This window comes from Cervus canadensis, chromosome 10 (genome assembly GCF_019320065.1).
Source record: "Cervus canadensis isolate Bull #8, Minnesota chromosome 10, ASM1932006v1, whole genome shotgun sequence".
Classification (NCBI taxonomy): domain Eukaryota; kingdom Metazoa; phylum Chordata; class Mammalia; order Artiodactyla; family Cervidae; genus Cervus; species Cervus canadensis.
The window spans coordinates 23,780,798-23,796,304 of record NC_057395.1 but is presented as its reverse complement, the minus strand read 5'-3'; the positions used below and the strand labels follow the sequence as shown (position 1 = coordinate 23,796,304).

Genomic DNA, 15,507 nt, shown 5'->3' with positions numbered 1-15,507 from the left:
CATGACAGTGAAGCCTCTGGGAGTTTATTATTGATGAAGCAGATGGGATAAGGGGAAGGAGTGACCTTTTTTGCCATGCTAGTTCTATCACCTTGCTCAGACACCTCCAACAACTGGGAGGAGATGAATTTAACAAAACCAAAATCGATAAGAATGAGTTTTGTTTGATGATCTGCCAATTAATGACAGCTTCCAAATGGTCATTTCTGTTGTATTTCAGACATCTCCCTGTCAAAAACAAGTAATTAGGCATGTATTTACTGGTAGCTCCTGCCAATGCTAGAAGCTTTCATTTGATTCCAGAAATGTATTTTACTCATGTGTCTTCTTAGGAAACTAGCCAAAATAATGATGAACCAAACATTCCGTCTTGTTGTGATGCAGCTTCAACTGTTTTATTACATCTTTACAAAACCAAGATCAACTATAATACCCATGAAGGGCTTTAAATTTTTTTTTTAATGAAATGAAATAAATTTCTGAGCAGCTAATACATAGAGAATAGAATTCAATAATCAAAATCTTAAGGCAATATGATTCAAAGCATAACTATTGAATTGCACTTTTTAAAATATTTTAAGCCATATCAGCAGGAGGGACTGAGTGATCATATGGAAGCACCAGGAATTCTCTCCAATCAATATCCATTCTAGCTCAAATGGAAACAGTTTAATGAGTGCCCTGTGGCATGATTAGCGATGATCTAGTTTATTTGTCTGCTTGAAAAGTAACATTCACAGAGAGAATGTATGAGTTATTTCCTAAATTTTCTAAATTGTCTGATTCTTATATTTATATAAATATTTTAATATCTTGTCTGAATTGTCAAGTAAATGATTAGCTAACATGTCCTTATCTATGTGTTGCAATGCTTAATGACTAGTCCCAAATGATTATTTATTTTCTTTTCTTGTTCCAACTGAGCCCAGCACACAGCACCATTTAGTGAGAGTACTCTTTAATGCAAATAGCATGTATTGCAAAACTCAATGACAAGTTCATTCCCAGCATAAAGACTCAGGAAAAAAAGGGACTCTTGAGCAAAAAAGTACACTATTACAGAAGTCATAAGCTTCCCACACAAAAATCCAATGCGTGAAAAGAATTAGCCAGTTGGAACTGTGAAATAAAGCATCTCCAACAGAAGATACTTCTGCCTCAAATATTTAAAAATATGTATTTATTCTTATTTATTTAGCGGCACTAGGTCTTAGTTGTGGCATGTGAATACTTAGTTGCAGCATATGGATTTAGTTCCCTGACCAGAGATCGAACTCAGGCCCCTGGCACTGGGAGCACAGAGTCCTAGTCACTGGACCACCAGGGAAATCCCTGCCTCAAATGGTTTAAAATTCTCTCTATAGTTCTAATTCTATTAAACAATAATATAAGTTAGCACTGGACAAGGCAACATAAAATTAGGTGACCATGAGGTACTAATCTGAACCTCACAGATTTTCCTCTCATTATTCTTTTGTGTTCATAAAAATTCAAAAAAACAATTTCAATTATGTCAAAATTAATCAGTGACTTCTAATATCCAAAAAATTATTGTTTTTTGCTTCTTTTGAAAAATCAAGATCAATCAAATAGGGTATGTGAGAACTGTATGTATTAAAGCAATAAAATATCACTTTGCATAATGCTTTCTATCTTCGAAGAGTTTTATGAGCGGTGACTTGATGGGGAAAATGTCATGATTTCTATTTCTGCTTCCTTTTGTTGAGCCTGGAGTGAGCTAGTGTGTACTTGACAATGGAGTGCCTAATGAAGCTGTGCAGTAAAGAGAAGCAATTTTATCTTCTGTAAAAATGAATAATTTTGAAGTGTTTTTCATTTTGAGGAGAGACAAGGTTAGATGACACAATTTACTGAAGGGTTTGTAGATCGATCCGTCATTAAATGAATGAAAAGTTCCTGATAACTTTGAAAATAATAGATGAGGCTCAGTTCTTCTGAAAGAGCTTTAATTAGAGTGTATAAAATTTAAGGGAAAATATTGTCAACATGTTCTTTCATTTTAGTTACTAAGTAATTATAATAGATGTGTCCTACTACCAAGTCCAAAATTATACACATTTTTTTAATGGGGAAAATCAGTTACAGCGGAATGCTTAAATTTGAAAATGTATCACTGGATCATTTCTAAAATCTTAAAGCCTTTCAAAAGGCAAAGAAGTAAAAAGTAGGTTAATATAAATATTATACTTGAAATTTAATGTTTTATTTCAACATGTATATATGGTTCATTGTCACCCTATTCAATATGGTAACCGTGAACCATACACAACTCTTACAATTGAAATTAATTTAATCCAATTAAAAATTCAATTCCCCTGTCTCACGAGTCACATTTCAAGTGCATGGTAGTTACTTATGCTAGTAAGTCCATACTGGACAATTTAGTTTAAAACATTTCAACTGCACAGAAAGTTCTATTGAACAGTATTGGTCTATGCTACTATTTTTACTTTTTTTTAGAATTAAAGCTTAAGGTTTTTGTATAATAAAAGTGCATCTCTGTTTCTTTTTAAGTTACATTTTTTTTAGTCTGTGCACATAATTTTGATCAAGCTCTTTGAAAAATTGCTGCCTATTCTGTAAGTTCATAAGGAAACCATGTATGGTAAACTACATATGATGTTCATTAAAGAGTTCTCTAAATCCCTAAGTATTTTTAAAATATATTTGCTTCCCAAATTATTTTTGAAAATGCTGTTTCTTAATGAGCTGTGAATAATAATAACCAACAAAGTGAAGGCACAAACAGTGTCAGTATATTTAAAATAGGAGACGCCGATGAGAAAGGGATTGGTGGAAAGAGCCAGTTAATGTATGCTGGTGGGAAGAAAAAAGTGGAGTATTCTAAGGGATTCAGAAATTATCATTATTTTAACCTGTAGTAGAACAATCTGAAGTTAGGTCAGCTGCTTTCCAGATTAGTTTCTAGTGCAGGAATTCTACATTCAGGTGTAACTTTGACGTTACTGAAATGACATAGCTTTGAATTTCCAAATAAGCCAACCATGGAGACACAAGTGGATTTTCTGCATTTCTTGCTGGAAATGTTATGCTCATTAAGTTCAGAAGGTGAAGGAAAAGGTGAGGGATGATGGGGAAAGTCAGCACTCTGGAGACTGACTGAAATTCAAAATGTTAAACAGGAGGAGAGAAACAAACAAGTATGAACGGAATCAGTGAGCACTGTCCATTTATCCAAGAAGACTACACACCACGTAAAAGAATCTGGAGGGACATAAGCTGAGACTGAGAAACAGTTATTCAGTAGAGCTACTTAGCAAGAACGTTCGGCAATTACACATGATCTATGAATAGATGACAATGTCAGAACTTTCTGGTAATCACAAGAATATTAGAGCAACAATGAAATACCATGTTCTGCATATCAAATCTGTGAAGTTTAAAAAATGATAATAGTGTCTGAGAGCACTTGGGGGAAAAGGGTATGTAATATGATGTTGCTGGGGGAGTAAATTGTTACAGCCTTTATAGAAAACAATTTGTCAATGCACATAAAAATCCATTAACATTTAATGGTTGCATATTCACTTTATATGAATTAGATATGTGTAAACATTTAAAAAGAGGATGTTCAATACTGTTGTTTTAATGATAATTAACATGAAAAGCAACCTACAAGACCAACCAGTACAGAAACAAATTATATAAATTATGAAACAAAGGAATTTGTTGCAACTATTGATGACCACATTTAGACAGGTATTTAGCAGTGTAGGAAAAAAAATGTTGTATATAAGAAAAACAGGTGCTAAACATTTACAGGATAATAACAGTTTTCTTCCTGTGTGTGTATACACTATAAACAAAATACTGGATGAAGATACAAGGAAATATTGATTGTTATCGCTCTGTAGTAGATTTATGGGCACTTTAATTTCCTTCTTTGGGTTTTCTATTATTTTAAAAATTCCCTTGAATTAATATGGACTGTGCTCATAATCTCAAGTATGTTTTTACCTCATATTCCTATAATCTATAAACAAGTTCATTATATGTAGACCTATTTTTCACATCTGTTCCTTTGGAGACTGAACTGACTTATCTCTGTGGTTTTCATTCTGTTTCTAAAGTTCTATAAAATATTTTATGAAAAACGGAAGGTATCATGTCAATATATGGCAAAAACCACTACAATATTGTAAAGTAATTAGCTTTCAGCTAATAAAAATAATTTGACATTGCCAATAAATAAACTTTTGTTTAATACATTAAAAAAAAAGAAAAAAAAGAAAAACAGAAGGTAATGCAGACATATACAACCGACAGACACAATAGGTTAACAAACAAATGATGTCATAATCAGAAAGAATGAGTTTCAGAGAGAGTGTCAAAGTGTCCTTGGGTGGAAATTCCCTGTGGCCTCACTCTCCAGGGAACTGGGTCTGGGTGTGGACACCTCAGTCAGCCCTATTGTCTTTTTAAAGTAACAACGTTGATGCTGATGAATAAACAATACATGTAAATACAAATACAGTGTTCCTTTGTGCCAGGTACCACATGCTATACACACACTGTATCTTTAGATACCAAGATGGTCATTTTGCATATAGAGAAAGTTATAGAAATTAAATAAAATGTTCAAGGTCTCATGACCAGTATTCACATGACAACATCCCTTAAACTTTCTGGACTTTTAACTAGCTTTTATCTTTTACTTTCTTCAAATATAAGAATTAATTTCATCACAGACATTTTTCATTTTTTTTTGAAGGAGGAAAGGAATTTCCCTTGTAACCTCAGAACTGTTTACTAACTTAATAACAATGCCTGAATTCCCTTTGATATTTTAAACTATCAGATCACCTAATCTTTTTTGAAAGGTAAAGTCTATTTTAATAAGCCATGCTAAAAGTTATAAGGAAAACATTTATTATTTGGAAGCCTTTAAAAACTGAAAAAAAATTGTTTTGTTGTTGATGTTATGATGAAAGGGAGGTGCATCTTCATAATAAACAAATTCCATTTGCCTTATAGCTTTTTGAACGCTTTACCAAACCAAACCTTTACCAAATCTGATAAGAATGGTATAGTAATTGTGGGTCCACTGGGAAGAATTATTCTCATGGTTGTCATACTTTCCCATGTTGTCATGGCTAGATTAAGCCAAGGATCTAGATTCTATAACCCATGTAACTAAATTGATTGTGTGTTAGTTAGTTGCTCAGTTGTGTCCGACTCTTTGCAACCCCATAGACTGTAGTCCACCAGGCCCCTCTGTCCATGGGATTCTCCAGGAAAAAACACTGGAGTGGGTTGCCATTTCCTTGTCCAAAAGGACCTATAGAAGGAAAGAAAGTGAAGTCACTCAGTCGTGTCTGACTCTTTGCGACCCCATGGACTGTAACCTACCAGGCTCCTCCATCCATGAAATTTTCCAGGCAGGAGTACTGGAGTGGGTTGCCATTTCCTTCTCCAACCAAAATGATTAAAATAACAGAAAACTGATCTTATGAGAATGAGGTCCTGTGTAATAATGCACCTTGGAATACAGAAGAAATAAAACCACCCATTACTGAAGATAATGATCAGTTTTTCCCTAAATTCACTCAAGAGAAGAAAAAGGGGTAACAGAGATGAAAGATTTAAATTCCCTATAAGGATGACTCCTAATAAGGAAGGTTGCTAAGTAAGGGAACAGAATCTTGAAAAGAACTTAAATATTTATCTAAATTCTGATTATGCAAGTAAGTAGCATATTGATCTCTAGGAATCATCTAATTCTTCAAAAAAAATATTACTTGTATAACTTGTATTACAGTATTCTTGGGTTAGCCTAATCTCTGGCATAAATAAGTAAGTTGGTTTTTTTTTTTTCCCTCGGCTGAGAATACAACGCAACAATGCAGCCATATCTTTTACACTGAACCTCCTAACAGATATTGTTACACTTTATAAATGTGGGAACAGATTTTCAAGGAGATTAAAATTTCTCTGTTTCCCCAAAGATTTTTAAGTAGAACACATAAATTCCAAAGTTCTTGCTGAAATATGGTCCCATCTAACGGCAGGGATGAGTGGACTGGAAACTCAGGACTTCTGTTCCTTCTTGGCAAATTTTCTCAAGACGACACTGAGGTCAACAGGAAATGTGAACATCACTCTGGCGCAAAGCCGGCCTGAGAGAAGCTTCTCCTGAACTCAAAGTTTTAGTACTTCCATTAGATGAATGCTGAGTCCCAAACTTCAGATGTAACCTGTTCTCAAAATTCAGATTGACTTTGCCAATTTATTCAATGAAATTTATACTTGAGAAGGATATTTTCCCCTCCAAACATAAGGGTCATCCTATTACAATGTCACAAGGGATGCAAAAATTGCATTTAGGGATGCTGCTGTCTGAGGATAATTTTGTCATGTTTTTAGTTCTGACAGTTTTGTTTTCAATTTGTTACTTTTCCCATATATTTTTTAAGTTGATATGTCATATTTTTACTTTGATTCAATTCAATAAATTTCCTATTCCTTCTCTTTTTTTTTTTTGACCTCACCTCATGCGGGACCTTGGTTCCCTAACCAGGGATTGAACTCATGTTCCCTGCAGAGGAAGTGGGGAGTTGTAACCTCTGGACTGCCAGGGAAGTCCCCTCTGACACAATACTTGAATATTTTGAAAAAAAAAAAAATTCTTTTACTTTGGTGGATCTTCTTCTTAAAACAATAATATATCAGAATATCAATGTTGACCAGGATGTCTTCTGAGGAAGCTGCAAATAAAATTCTTTCTGGGATGAAAGAAGCCACACATAAATTAAAACTAGCGATTCTTTTACTTGAGTGATAATTGACTCAGGTCATGCTTGACTGAACACCTCTGAAAGAAAGAATGTGAGAACATTCCTCCTCACACAGGAATCAACTTGGCCTCTCCCAGGGCTCAGCCTCTTGTCTAAGAGTTCTGTCAGGATGTCTTTATGTTGCCTGCACATAAGGATATATCTCTGCTTTGTTCACAGTACAGGTTTGTCTCTGGAAAATCTGCCTTGATTTAACAGTTGGCTGGAATATTACCTCCTGCAAATTCTCAGTGAACAAGGAGAAATAGCCATGGAAGATTCATGGTCTTCACCAAACAGAACTGCCACAAAAGAATGTCATTCTAAACTGTAATTATAAGATACCCCCTATAACGTTTCCAGCCAATCCATTGCTCTGAAAAGTCTAATTTGCACTGCATTTACTTTCTGTATTCGAGAGATGACATAATTAAACAGATGTAGCACAAGTCAAGAACAAACAGCATATGCATGTGATAAATTAAGTCTATGGCTATAATGAAATAAAAGAGGAACAAGACCTTTGAACAAAAGGGAAAGGAATGATCTAATCTTGAGATGTAATATATTGTAACCTCTTGCTTTACATGAACACATCCAGGACACAAATAATAATCACCTTTAGTACTACCATACCTAAGCAAACTTCAAGGCTATTCTTTAAATAGAGGAAGATTTTTAAAAACAGAAGCTTTCAAGAAATTGTTATTTACATGATCAGAACTACTACAAATAGCAGTTACATTTTTTATTTTTAGTATGATGACCAGTTGCCCAAAGTAACATATATGTTTTTATTCTAAAAATATAAACTGCAGTAGAAAGGCAAAAATGATTCAAACCAAAAAATAAAATACATTATGTGGTAGGTATGGCTCAGTCAATATTTTTTAACCTCAATCTATACTTTTTAAAATAAATCTTCCTTTATGCTCTCAAATAATTTTATAAGAACTTGTTAAATATAGAATGGCACAAAGCTGTTCTTTTGCTGAGAAATTTATGTAAACTAAACAAAGTCACACAGCTATCAGTCAAATAACCTGTCACTCTTTTAAGTTCTTCTTCCTATTAATACAAGAAATATATCTGCACAACCAAACTATGCCAAAGAATCCAAGGTCTCTTGGCTTGGTTATTTAATTTTACTCCTCCTAAATTATTAGTTCAACACTACCAGAGAGATAGCAAATGCCAATTAGACTTATAAGCCAAACAATATAATTAAGAAGCAGCAATTAGCCTAAATCAACTTCCTTTCAATTTATCCCAACAGCAGACTCAGACTCTGAGATTACCCTTCTTCTACATACTGGGAATTTGTTGGATCCTGTGGACAACGACAAATGCATCTGACAGGCCCACTTTCACTGGGTGATTGGTCGAACTTATCTGTGTGACCAAGACAGGAATCTGGAAAAGAAAAAGCAGATTGTTATGAGTTAGATTTGAATTCATTCAGGGGTAGAGGTGATGAATGTGATCATCCTGTTTAATGGATAAAATTAGATGATGGAGATGAAGGAACAGGGAGAGCAGGAAATAGTAAAGAAAAAAGACATAAATATCTGAAAGTAACATCTGTTTAGAGCTGTTTGATGGGTTAAAGTGACAAGAGGGTTCCTAGTCCTACAGATGGGGCTATTTGATGATGAAAGTAACAGATTCTCAGAGAATCAAATGGATGTTGAATGCTGAAAACTTATCCACATAAAGGTACACCATAAATGCATGTAGTGCTGGCTATCCTTTCAGAAATACAGATTTTTTTGGTATCATTTGTTTTCCCTAAAGACTCTATTATACATTCATTTTCATAGTTAAAAAAAACCCTTGTTTTCAAGTGGCCTTGTAGATATAAAATGTAGAGAAAGATAATAGTGTGCTCTTAACTATATATTATTAACATACATTTGATTATTACATTGATTGAAATTAATGTTACTAGATAATATTAATATAGTTGATTAACATATAGTGAACTGTGGCAATTGTTTGTTAATGGATGTCGAACTTCACTATCCTGGCTAAAACTCATATGGAAAACACATTATTATGGGTCAGCTCAAGGCCATATCTCTTAAATTTAAATCTCAATAGAACCAAAATCTGAATATTATAGAAATCTATAATGTGTTCATTTTTAAAAATTAGGACACACAGAATGATACAACGTAGTAAGACAAATTCTTGGAGTCATTTTTTCTAGATTAAGAAAAGAATCATTAAGGTATGATTACTATTTTTATCACCAGTTTTATAGAGAAAAAAAGGGGAATTAAAAAATCCTCAATAAATAATGGGACAAGAAACAAAAATGAAGGGTAAATGCATGAACAAATCTTTAAGTAGAAGAAGCAGCTTGTGGACCATCTGTGGGAAATTCATTAAAGAACATGTTAGATCAGAAATGGTTGTATAAACCATAATAAACAGCATACCAATAAAAAGGAAGGAAAATAACTTGGAGAGAAGATATAATGAGGGCTATAGAGGCAATCCCAAAGAATGCTCAAACTACCGCACAATTGCACTCATCTCACACGCTAGTAAAGCAACGCTCAAAATTCTCCAAGCCAGGCTTCAGCAATACATGAAGCAAGAACTTCCAGATGTTCAAGCTGGTTTTAGAAAAGGCAGAGGAACCAGAGATCAAATTGCCAATATCCGCTGGATCATCGAAAAAGCAAGAGAGTTCCAGAAAAACATCTATTTCTGCTTTATTGACTACGCCAAAGCCTTCGACTGTGTGGATCACAGTAAACTGGAAAATTCTGAAGGAGATGGGAATCCAGACCATGCCTGCCTCTTGAGAAATGTATGCAGGTCAGGAAGCAACAGTTAGAACTGGACATGGGACAACAGACTGGTTCCAATAGGAAAAGGAGTATCAAGGCTGTATATTGTCACCCTGCTTATTTAACTTATATGCAGAGTACATCATGAGAAACACTGGATGGAAGAAGCACAAGCTGGAATCAAGATTGCTGGGAGAAATATCAATAACCTCAGATGTGCAGATGACACCACCCTTATGGCAGAAAGTGAAGAGGAACTAAAAAGCCTCTTGATGAAAGTGAAAGAGGAGAGTGAAAAAGTTGGCTTAAAGCTCAACATTCAGAAAACTAAGATCATGGCATCTGGTCCCATCACTTCATGGGAAATGAGGGGGAGACAGTGGAAACAGTGTAGACTTTATTTTTTTTGGGCTCCAAAATCACTGCAGATGGTGACTGCAGCCATAAAATTAAAAGACGCTTACTCCTTGGAAGGAAATTATGAACCATCTAGACAGCCTATTAAAAAGCAGAGACATTACTTTGCCAACAAAGGTCCATCTGGTCAAGGCTATGGTTTTTCCAGTGGTCATGTATGGATGTGAGAGTTGGACTGTGAAGAAAGCTGAGCACTGAAAAATTGATGCTTTTGAACTGTGGTATTGGAGAAGACTCTTGAGAGTCCTTTGGACTGCAAGGAGATTCAACCAGTCCATCCTGAAGGAGATCAGTCCTGGGTGTTCATTGGAAGGACTGATGCTGAAGCTAAAACTTCAATACATTGGCCACCTCATGTGAAGAGTTGACTCATTGGAATAGACCCTGATGCTTGGAGGGATTGGGGGAAGGAGGAGAAGGAGACAACAGAAGATGAGATGGCTGGATGGCATCACCGACTCGATGGGCATGGGTCTGAGTAAACTCTGGGAGTTTGTGATGGACAGGGAGGCCTGGCGTGCTGCGATTCATGGGGTCGTATAGAGTCGGACACAACTGAGCAACTGAACTGAACTGATACTGCTTATTTTTGCCTCAACATCATTAAATTATAAAAAGGGTTATTTCATTGAAACTTATCAAAAGAGGACATTTTAATGTTTCTGAAATTTGTGGAATTATCTCAAAACAAGTAAATGGAAGATGGTATTTTCCCTTTATGTACTAATCGGTCTTCTCCTGAACAATGTTGTGGTACTGCCAATTTTATATCAGTGTGCCCAGTTCTTAACTAGCAGTAAGAAGTATTCTGATATGTGGACAACAGAAACAAACAAAATCAAACCAATATTTTTGTCCCTAAAAGTTTATTTACTAAATGAAACTCTGAGATAATTTATTTAGTAATTGCTAAGTCAAACTTGGGCTTCCCAGGTTACTCAGTGGTAAAGAATCAGCCTGCCAGTTCAGGAGACATGGGTTCAATCCTCAGGTCAAGAAGATCTCCTGGAGAAGCAAATGGCAACTCACTCCAGTATTCTTGCCTGGAAATCCCATGAGCAGAAGAACCTGGTGGGCTATAGTCCATGGGGTCACAAAAGAGTCAGACATGAGCTGGTGACTAAACAAGAACGAGTCATACTTGCTATCAATATATGTGGCTGGAAGTATACTAGATGAGTGGTAAGTATAGGAGCTGGAGTGGCAGGAAGATGATTCTCGGTGAACATGCCATGGATTTAAGGACAGGGAGAAGAAGAGAGTCAACAGCGTCATCAAGACTTTTGGTCTTAACAGCAAGAAAGATGGCATCATGCTTTTCATTGGGGCCAGTGTGCCGCACACCTCCAGGGGTCATTCCATTGCTGGCTATGAGCACAGTGTCATCTGCTTGTGCAGAGAAGACAGCTGTGAAGAGCAGCATAGAAGGGTCCAGAGAAGGAGGAGACTAGGGGCAGGAAGCGATGGAAAAGGAAGAGGACCACAATACCACTGGCCTCGAACGCTCTTCTTTCACATTTTATAGAGTGCATGAATAAAAGCATAGAATTTCTAAAACTCTGCTATTTTATCCTGATTAAATATTAACATGAAAATGTACAAGAAGCTTTTGACTCTCCACATTTTCCTAGAAGCCAGCCAAGTCTTTTAGGAAACGATTACATATCATGTTTAGAATAAAACCACTTTTATCAGTGGAATGAAATGCTTAATTTGGGAAAAGATTAATGAGGCCAAGTGTAGGCTTTCTCTTTGATTTCTTTTAGGAACACACCTGCCTCTCTTCACCTGATACTGTCCTATCTTTTCCACTTTGCCTTCTTGGGCTGTTATCTTTTCACTTCAAAACCTCAAAGGCGTGGGGTTGTTCAGCATAAGGATGGTTCATCTACTCACTTACTGTGGCAAGTAATTGGGCCATGTGAGCTCCCTGTGAGCGAGTCAGGCCAGGCTTCACAGCTTATAATGAGAGGCCATTTGTTAAACTAAATCAGGAGCACAGCTAAAACCACATTTAAAATGAATATTTTTTTTAAACTAACAACAACAAAGCAATCGTGTGTGTGCATATGTATATAAATAAACTGCCTAGAATTAGAACTGAGAGTGCACAAAATTAGCACAAGAAAGGACCTGTCATAGTGTCACAGTCCCCTACTCTATAGCAGACTCTATATTGGATACTAAGTACGCAAGTCGGAGAAGCCATAGCCAAGGGTAATGTCCAAGAATGAAAACTCTGAAACTCTGCTTATGGAAGCTATTCTTTATTCTTTCTCCAAATTTATATTCATCCTTAAAATGTCTCCTAAGTTAGTTCTGGGGATGTCAGTCAGGAAGCCAGTCTGCATACAATTTCTGAACGACACCAGCTTTTAAAAAATGTGGCTTCATTATTTTCAAGAGCCTGTAATACTCACCTTTTTATGATTAAAGCAAAGCTTAATTTTCACTTGACCTCTGTATGATTTGTAATGAATCATAATTTATAAGAACAGGTTTTACAGTGACATTCATTCCACAGGACAGATACAGAAAAGGAGCGTTAACACCACTTAAAATATGCTTCCATTTCGGCTTACACAAGCATTTGTCAATTCTTTTCTTTTAAGGTGTTTTAATTTTCCTTGCATTTCATAAGACACAGATAAGTTTGTTATTCAAGTAAGTATAATTTTTTTTTTCTAGAAATGATACAGTGAAGCAAATGAAGTATGGAGGCTGAAAAGAGTTGGAATACTAGGTGAAATTAAGGCAGGAAATGGTATCAGGCATCAGCTTAGGGCAGAGCATGCGGGTCTTTGGTGGAAGAGTAAAAGACAGAAGTTGTTTTCTTTTCCGTCTGTGGTATCATTTTCCAGGACATGAGGGTCAGACACAGTACTGAAAATGTGAACTTTTATGTCTGTCTCTGTAACTGTACATGTCTATGTAACAGTTAGGTGGGTATAACAGCATGCTGCTTGAGTCGGAGGGAATAAAATATTATTTTTCTCTCTGTTCTGCCCTGCAAACCTTGCCAAAACATTCATTTGTTTCCATTATGGCCCAGCTATCTATCTAATAGGCAGCACAGCATCTCAGCAAGGGTCTGATTGCAGAGCATGTGCTCCCAAGTATGAATCATATGCCTAGCAGAATGTAACTGGAGAAGAATTACTTTAAACTCATTTTTGTTCACTCGCTAATCAGCAATGTGGTGTCTAATAGCTTATACATGTACCTTAAAAAAAAATCCAAAGCTTACAATTTTAAACACCCTTACCTTCACTTAACCCTTAGCTTCCTACCTCATCTCTCTTAAAAATCTAATTGGGCTTCTCCTTATGCAGTAGGGCATCCAATTTTTAAAAGTCATGCTCTCTTTTATTACTATCAAAGCAACACATAAAGTCCTGAGTATCAGGGCTTAGTTGTCTGAAAACTACATTTGAACAGCAGGGCTTTCAGTTAAATTTGACAATACAAACATCCATTTGCTTTCCTGAATATTTTTGCCAGTTATCACAATTGTTTTAAACTGCCTCTAGCTTTCAGTTTCTGAATGCTTTTTCATATGCCAGCTATTAAGCAATGCACTTAATGGCCTGAAAGCAAAGATGAGCCATAAGTTAAAGATACATTATTTTTAATATTATTAAAAATTATTTATTTACTTATTTGGCTGCATCAAGCCTTAGTTGTGGCACTTGGGCTAGGTTGCCCCGCAGCATGTGGGATATTAGTTCCTCAATACATCACCCACATTGGAAGGCAGATTCTTAACCACTGGACCACAAGGAAGTCCCTAAAGCTATATTCTTAAAATCCTTCCTATCCTCATTTTCATGATTGTACCCCATAGAAAATCTGGAAGCAGACAACAGGATGAAATTGACAAGAACAACTCTATGTTAAAAGAGGGGCTTCCAACTTCATTTCTACATAAGTTAGAAATGGTCTGGGGTAGGAAAGAAGAAATTGATGAGGGAGACATTGGAGAGAGCACACCAAGAGTAAATTTTCTAGCCAATCACCACTGAGTGGAAATGTAGGATGAGTGTTCCAGGCTTCTGATTTCTCAAGAAAGGAGGCAAATCTATATTTTTATGTGAAATCTTCAAATATTTAGATGTGGGCAATATATTCATTGGATGAGATGGTTGGATGGCATCACTGACTCAATGGACATGAGTTTGAGCAAGCTCCAGGAGTTGGTGATAGACAGGGAAGCCTGGCGTGCATGGGGTCGCAAAGAGTCGGACACGACGGAGTAAATGAACTGAACTGAATATATCCATGTTTTAAATACACATCACTGAGCCCTCTGACTTAAAGACTGCCCATTACTGAACTGACAAACTAGAGTTGGAGCATCTTTTAAAAGAAGAGAGTGAGGCAGGTGCCCCCTGAAGAAGCCTGTACAACTTGGCTCAAGATAATCAAAACCATAATGGGGAGTTCTTCTGACATGATAGCTGGATAAGGGAATTTGCCTAAACAGTTGGGAATAAAACACCGAGGGAAAGGAAATGGGATTAGGAAGTGTACCATGGATTTGGAGAGACCTGGGGAAAGTACAAGGACTTTTGCCTCAAGGACAAATTAGGTCCTGGAATCCTCAGAGCAGAGAAATGGGATATGGCCTGATATGGACAGGAAGCCTGTGTGAAATAACCCTCTCCACGTCATCTCCGAGATTAAAGGGAAGTGGGGCTTGGAAGGAGAAAATGCACCCAGGAAGATCAAATACCTTGTCCAAGGACAACATAACCCACTAGAGGCAAAGCGGCATTAGAATAAACTTTCTGTGTTAATATAATTATTTCTTGTAGGTCATTGATTCTTATTTCCTTGCTGCTTTATTTATTTATTTTCACTCTGAATATTATAAAGGAAGAATGGTTCAATCTGTCATTTTCTTGCACATGGGAAGTTTGAGAAAATGAAGATATTGGGGAGCTTTAGTATGTGAGATAACAAAAATGTACAAATGCAAATGAATTAAATCCTAAATAAAGCCATGCAGATACAATTTTGCACTTTATGTATTTAAAATACGCGGAAGTGATATGATATAAAAACATCTGTATCTACATTTTTCTCGGCATTATTTCTTGATAGTTTATAATTAGCATTTTATGGCATCTGGGTTTTCTCAACCCTGTATGATACATTTATCAAATAAATTTTATTTAAATATATATATATAGTTTCTGGGATGCATATACATTATAACAACACATGTTAAGCATTCTTGCATATACAACAATAGCCATAACAGCAAATCACTTCATACCTAAACGGCAATTGTTTCACTGTTCAGTTCTTTTTGGCTTTCTCCTTTTCGCTTGAACTATTATTATTTTTCCTATAAATTTTACAAGCTCACCAAATGTTCATCTTTTAATACTTTCAGGATGATTACCATGAGTGAAGGATCATTACAGTTTAAGTAAGAGAAATAGTCCTCAAAGAAATTTTAAAAACGCATTTAG

General features: G+C 35.9%; 1 protein-coding gene across 2 annotated transcripts in view; it reads right to left on the bottom strand.

Moving 5' to 3' along the window:
* Positions 1 to 15,507, bottom strand: part of PLXDC2 (plexin domain containing 2) — a 429,365-nt gene that overhangs the window by 103,426 nt on the left and 310,432 nt on the right. For both annotated transcript variants that reach the window (XM_043479119.1, XM_043479121.1), the window contains exon 7: positions 8,129 to 8,228. In XM_043479119.1, the coding sequence (XP_043335054.1) occupies positions 8,129 to 8,228 (100 nt within the window). The remainder of the gene's footprint in view (positions 1 to 8,128; positions 8,229 to 15,507) is intronic.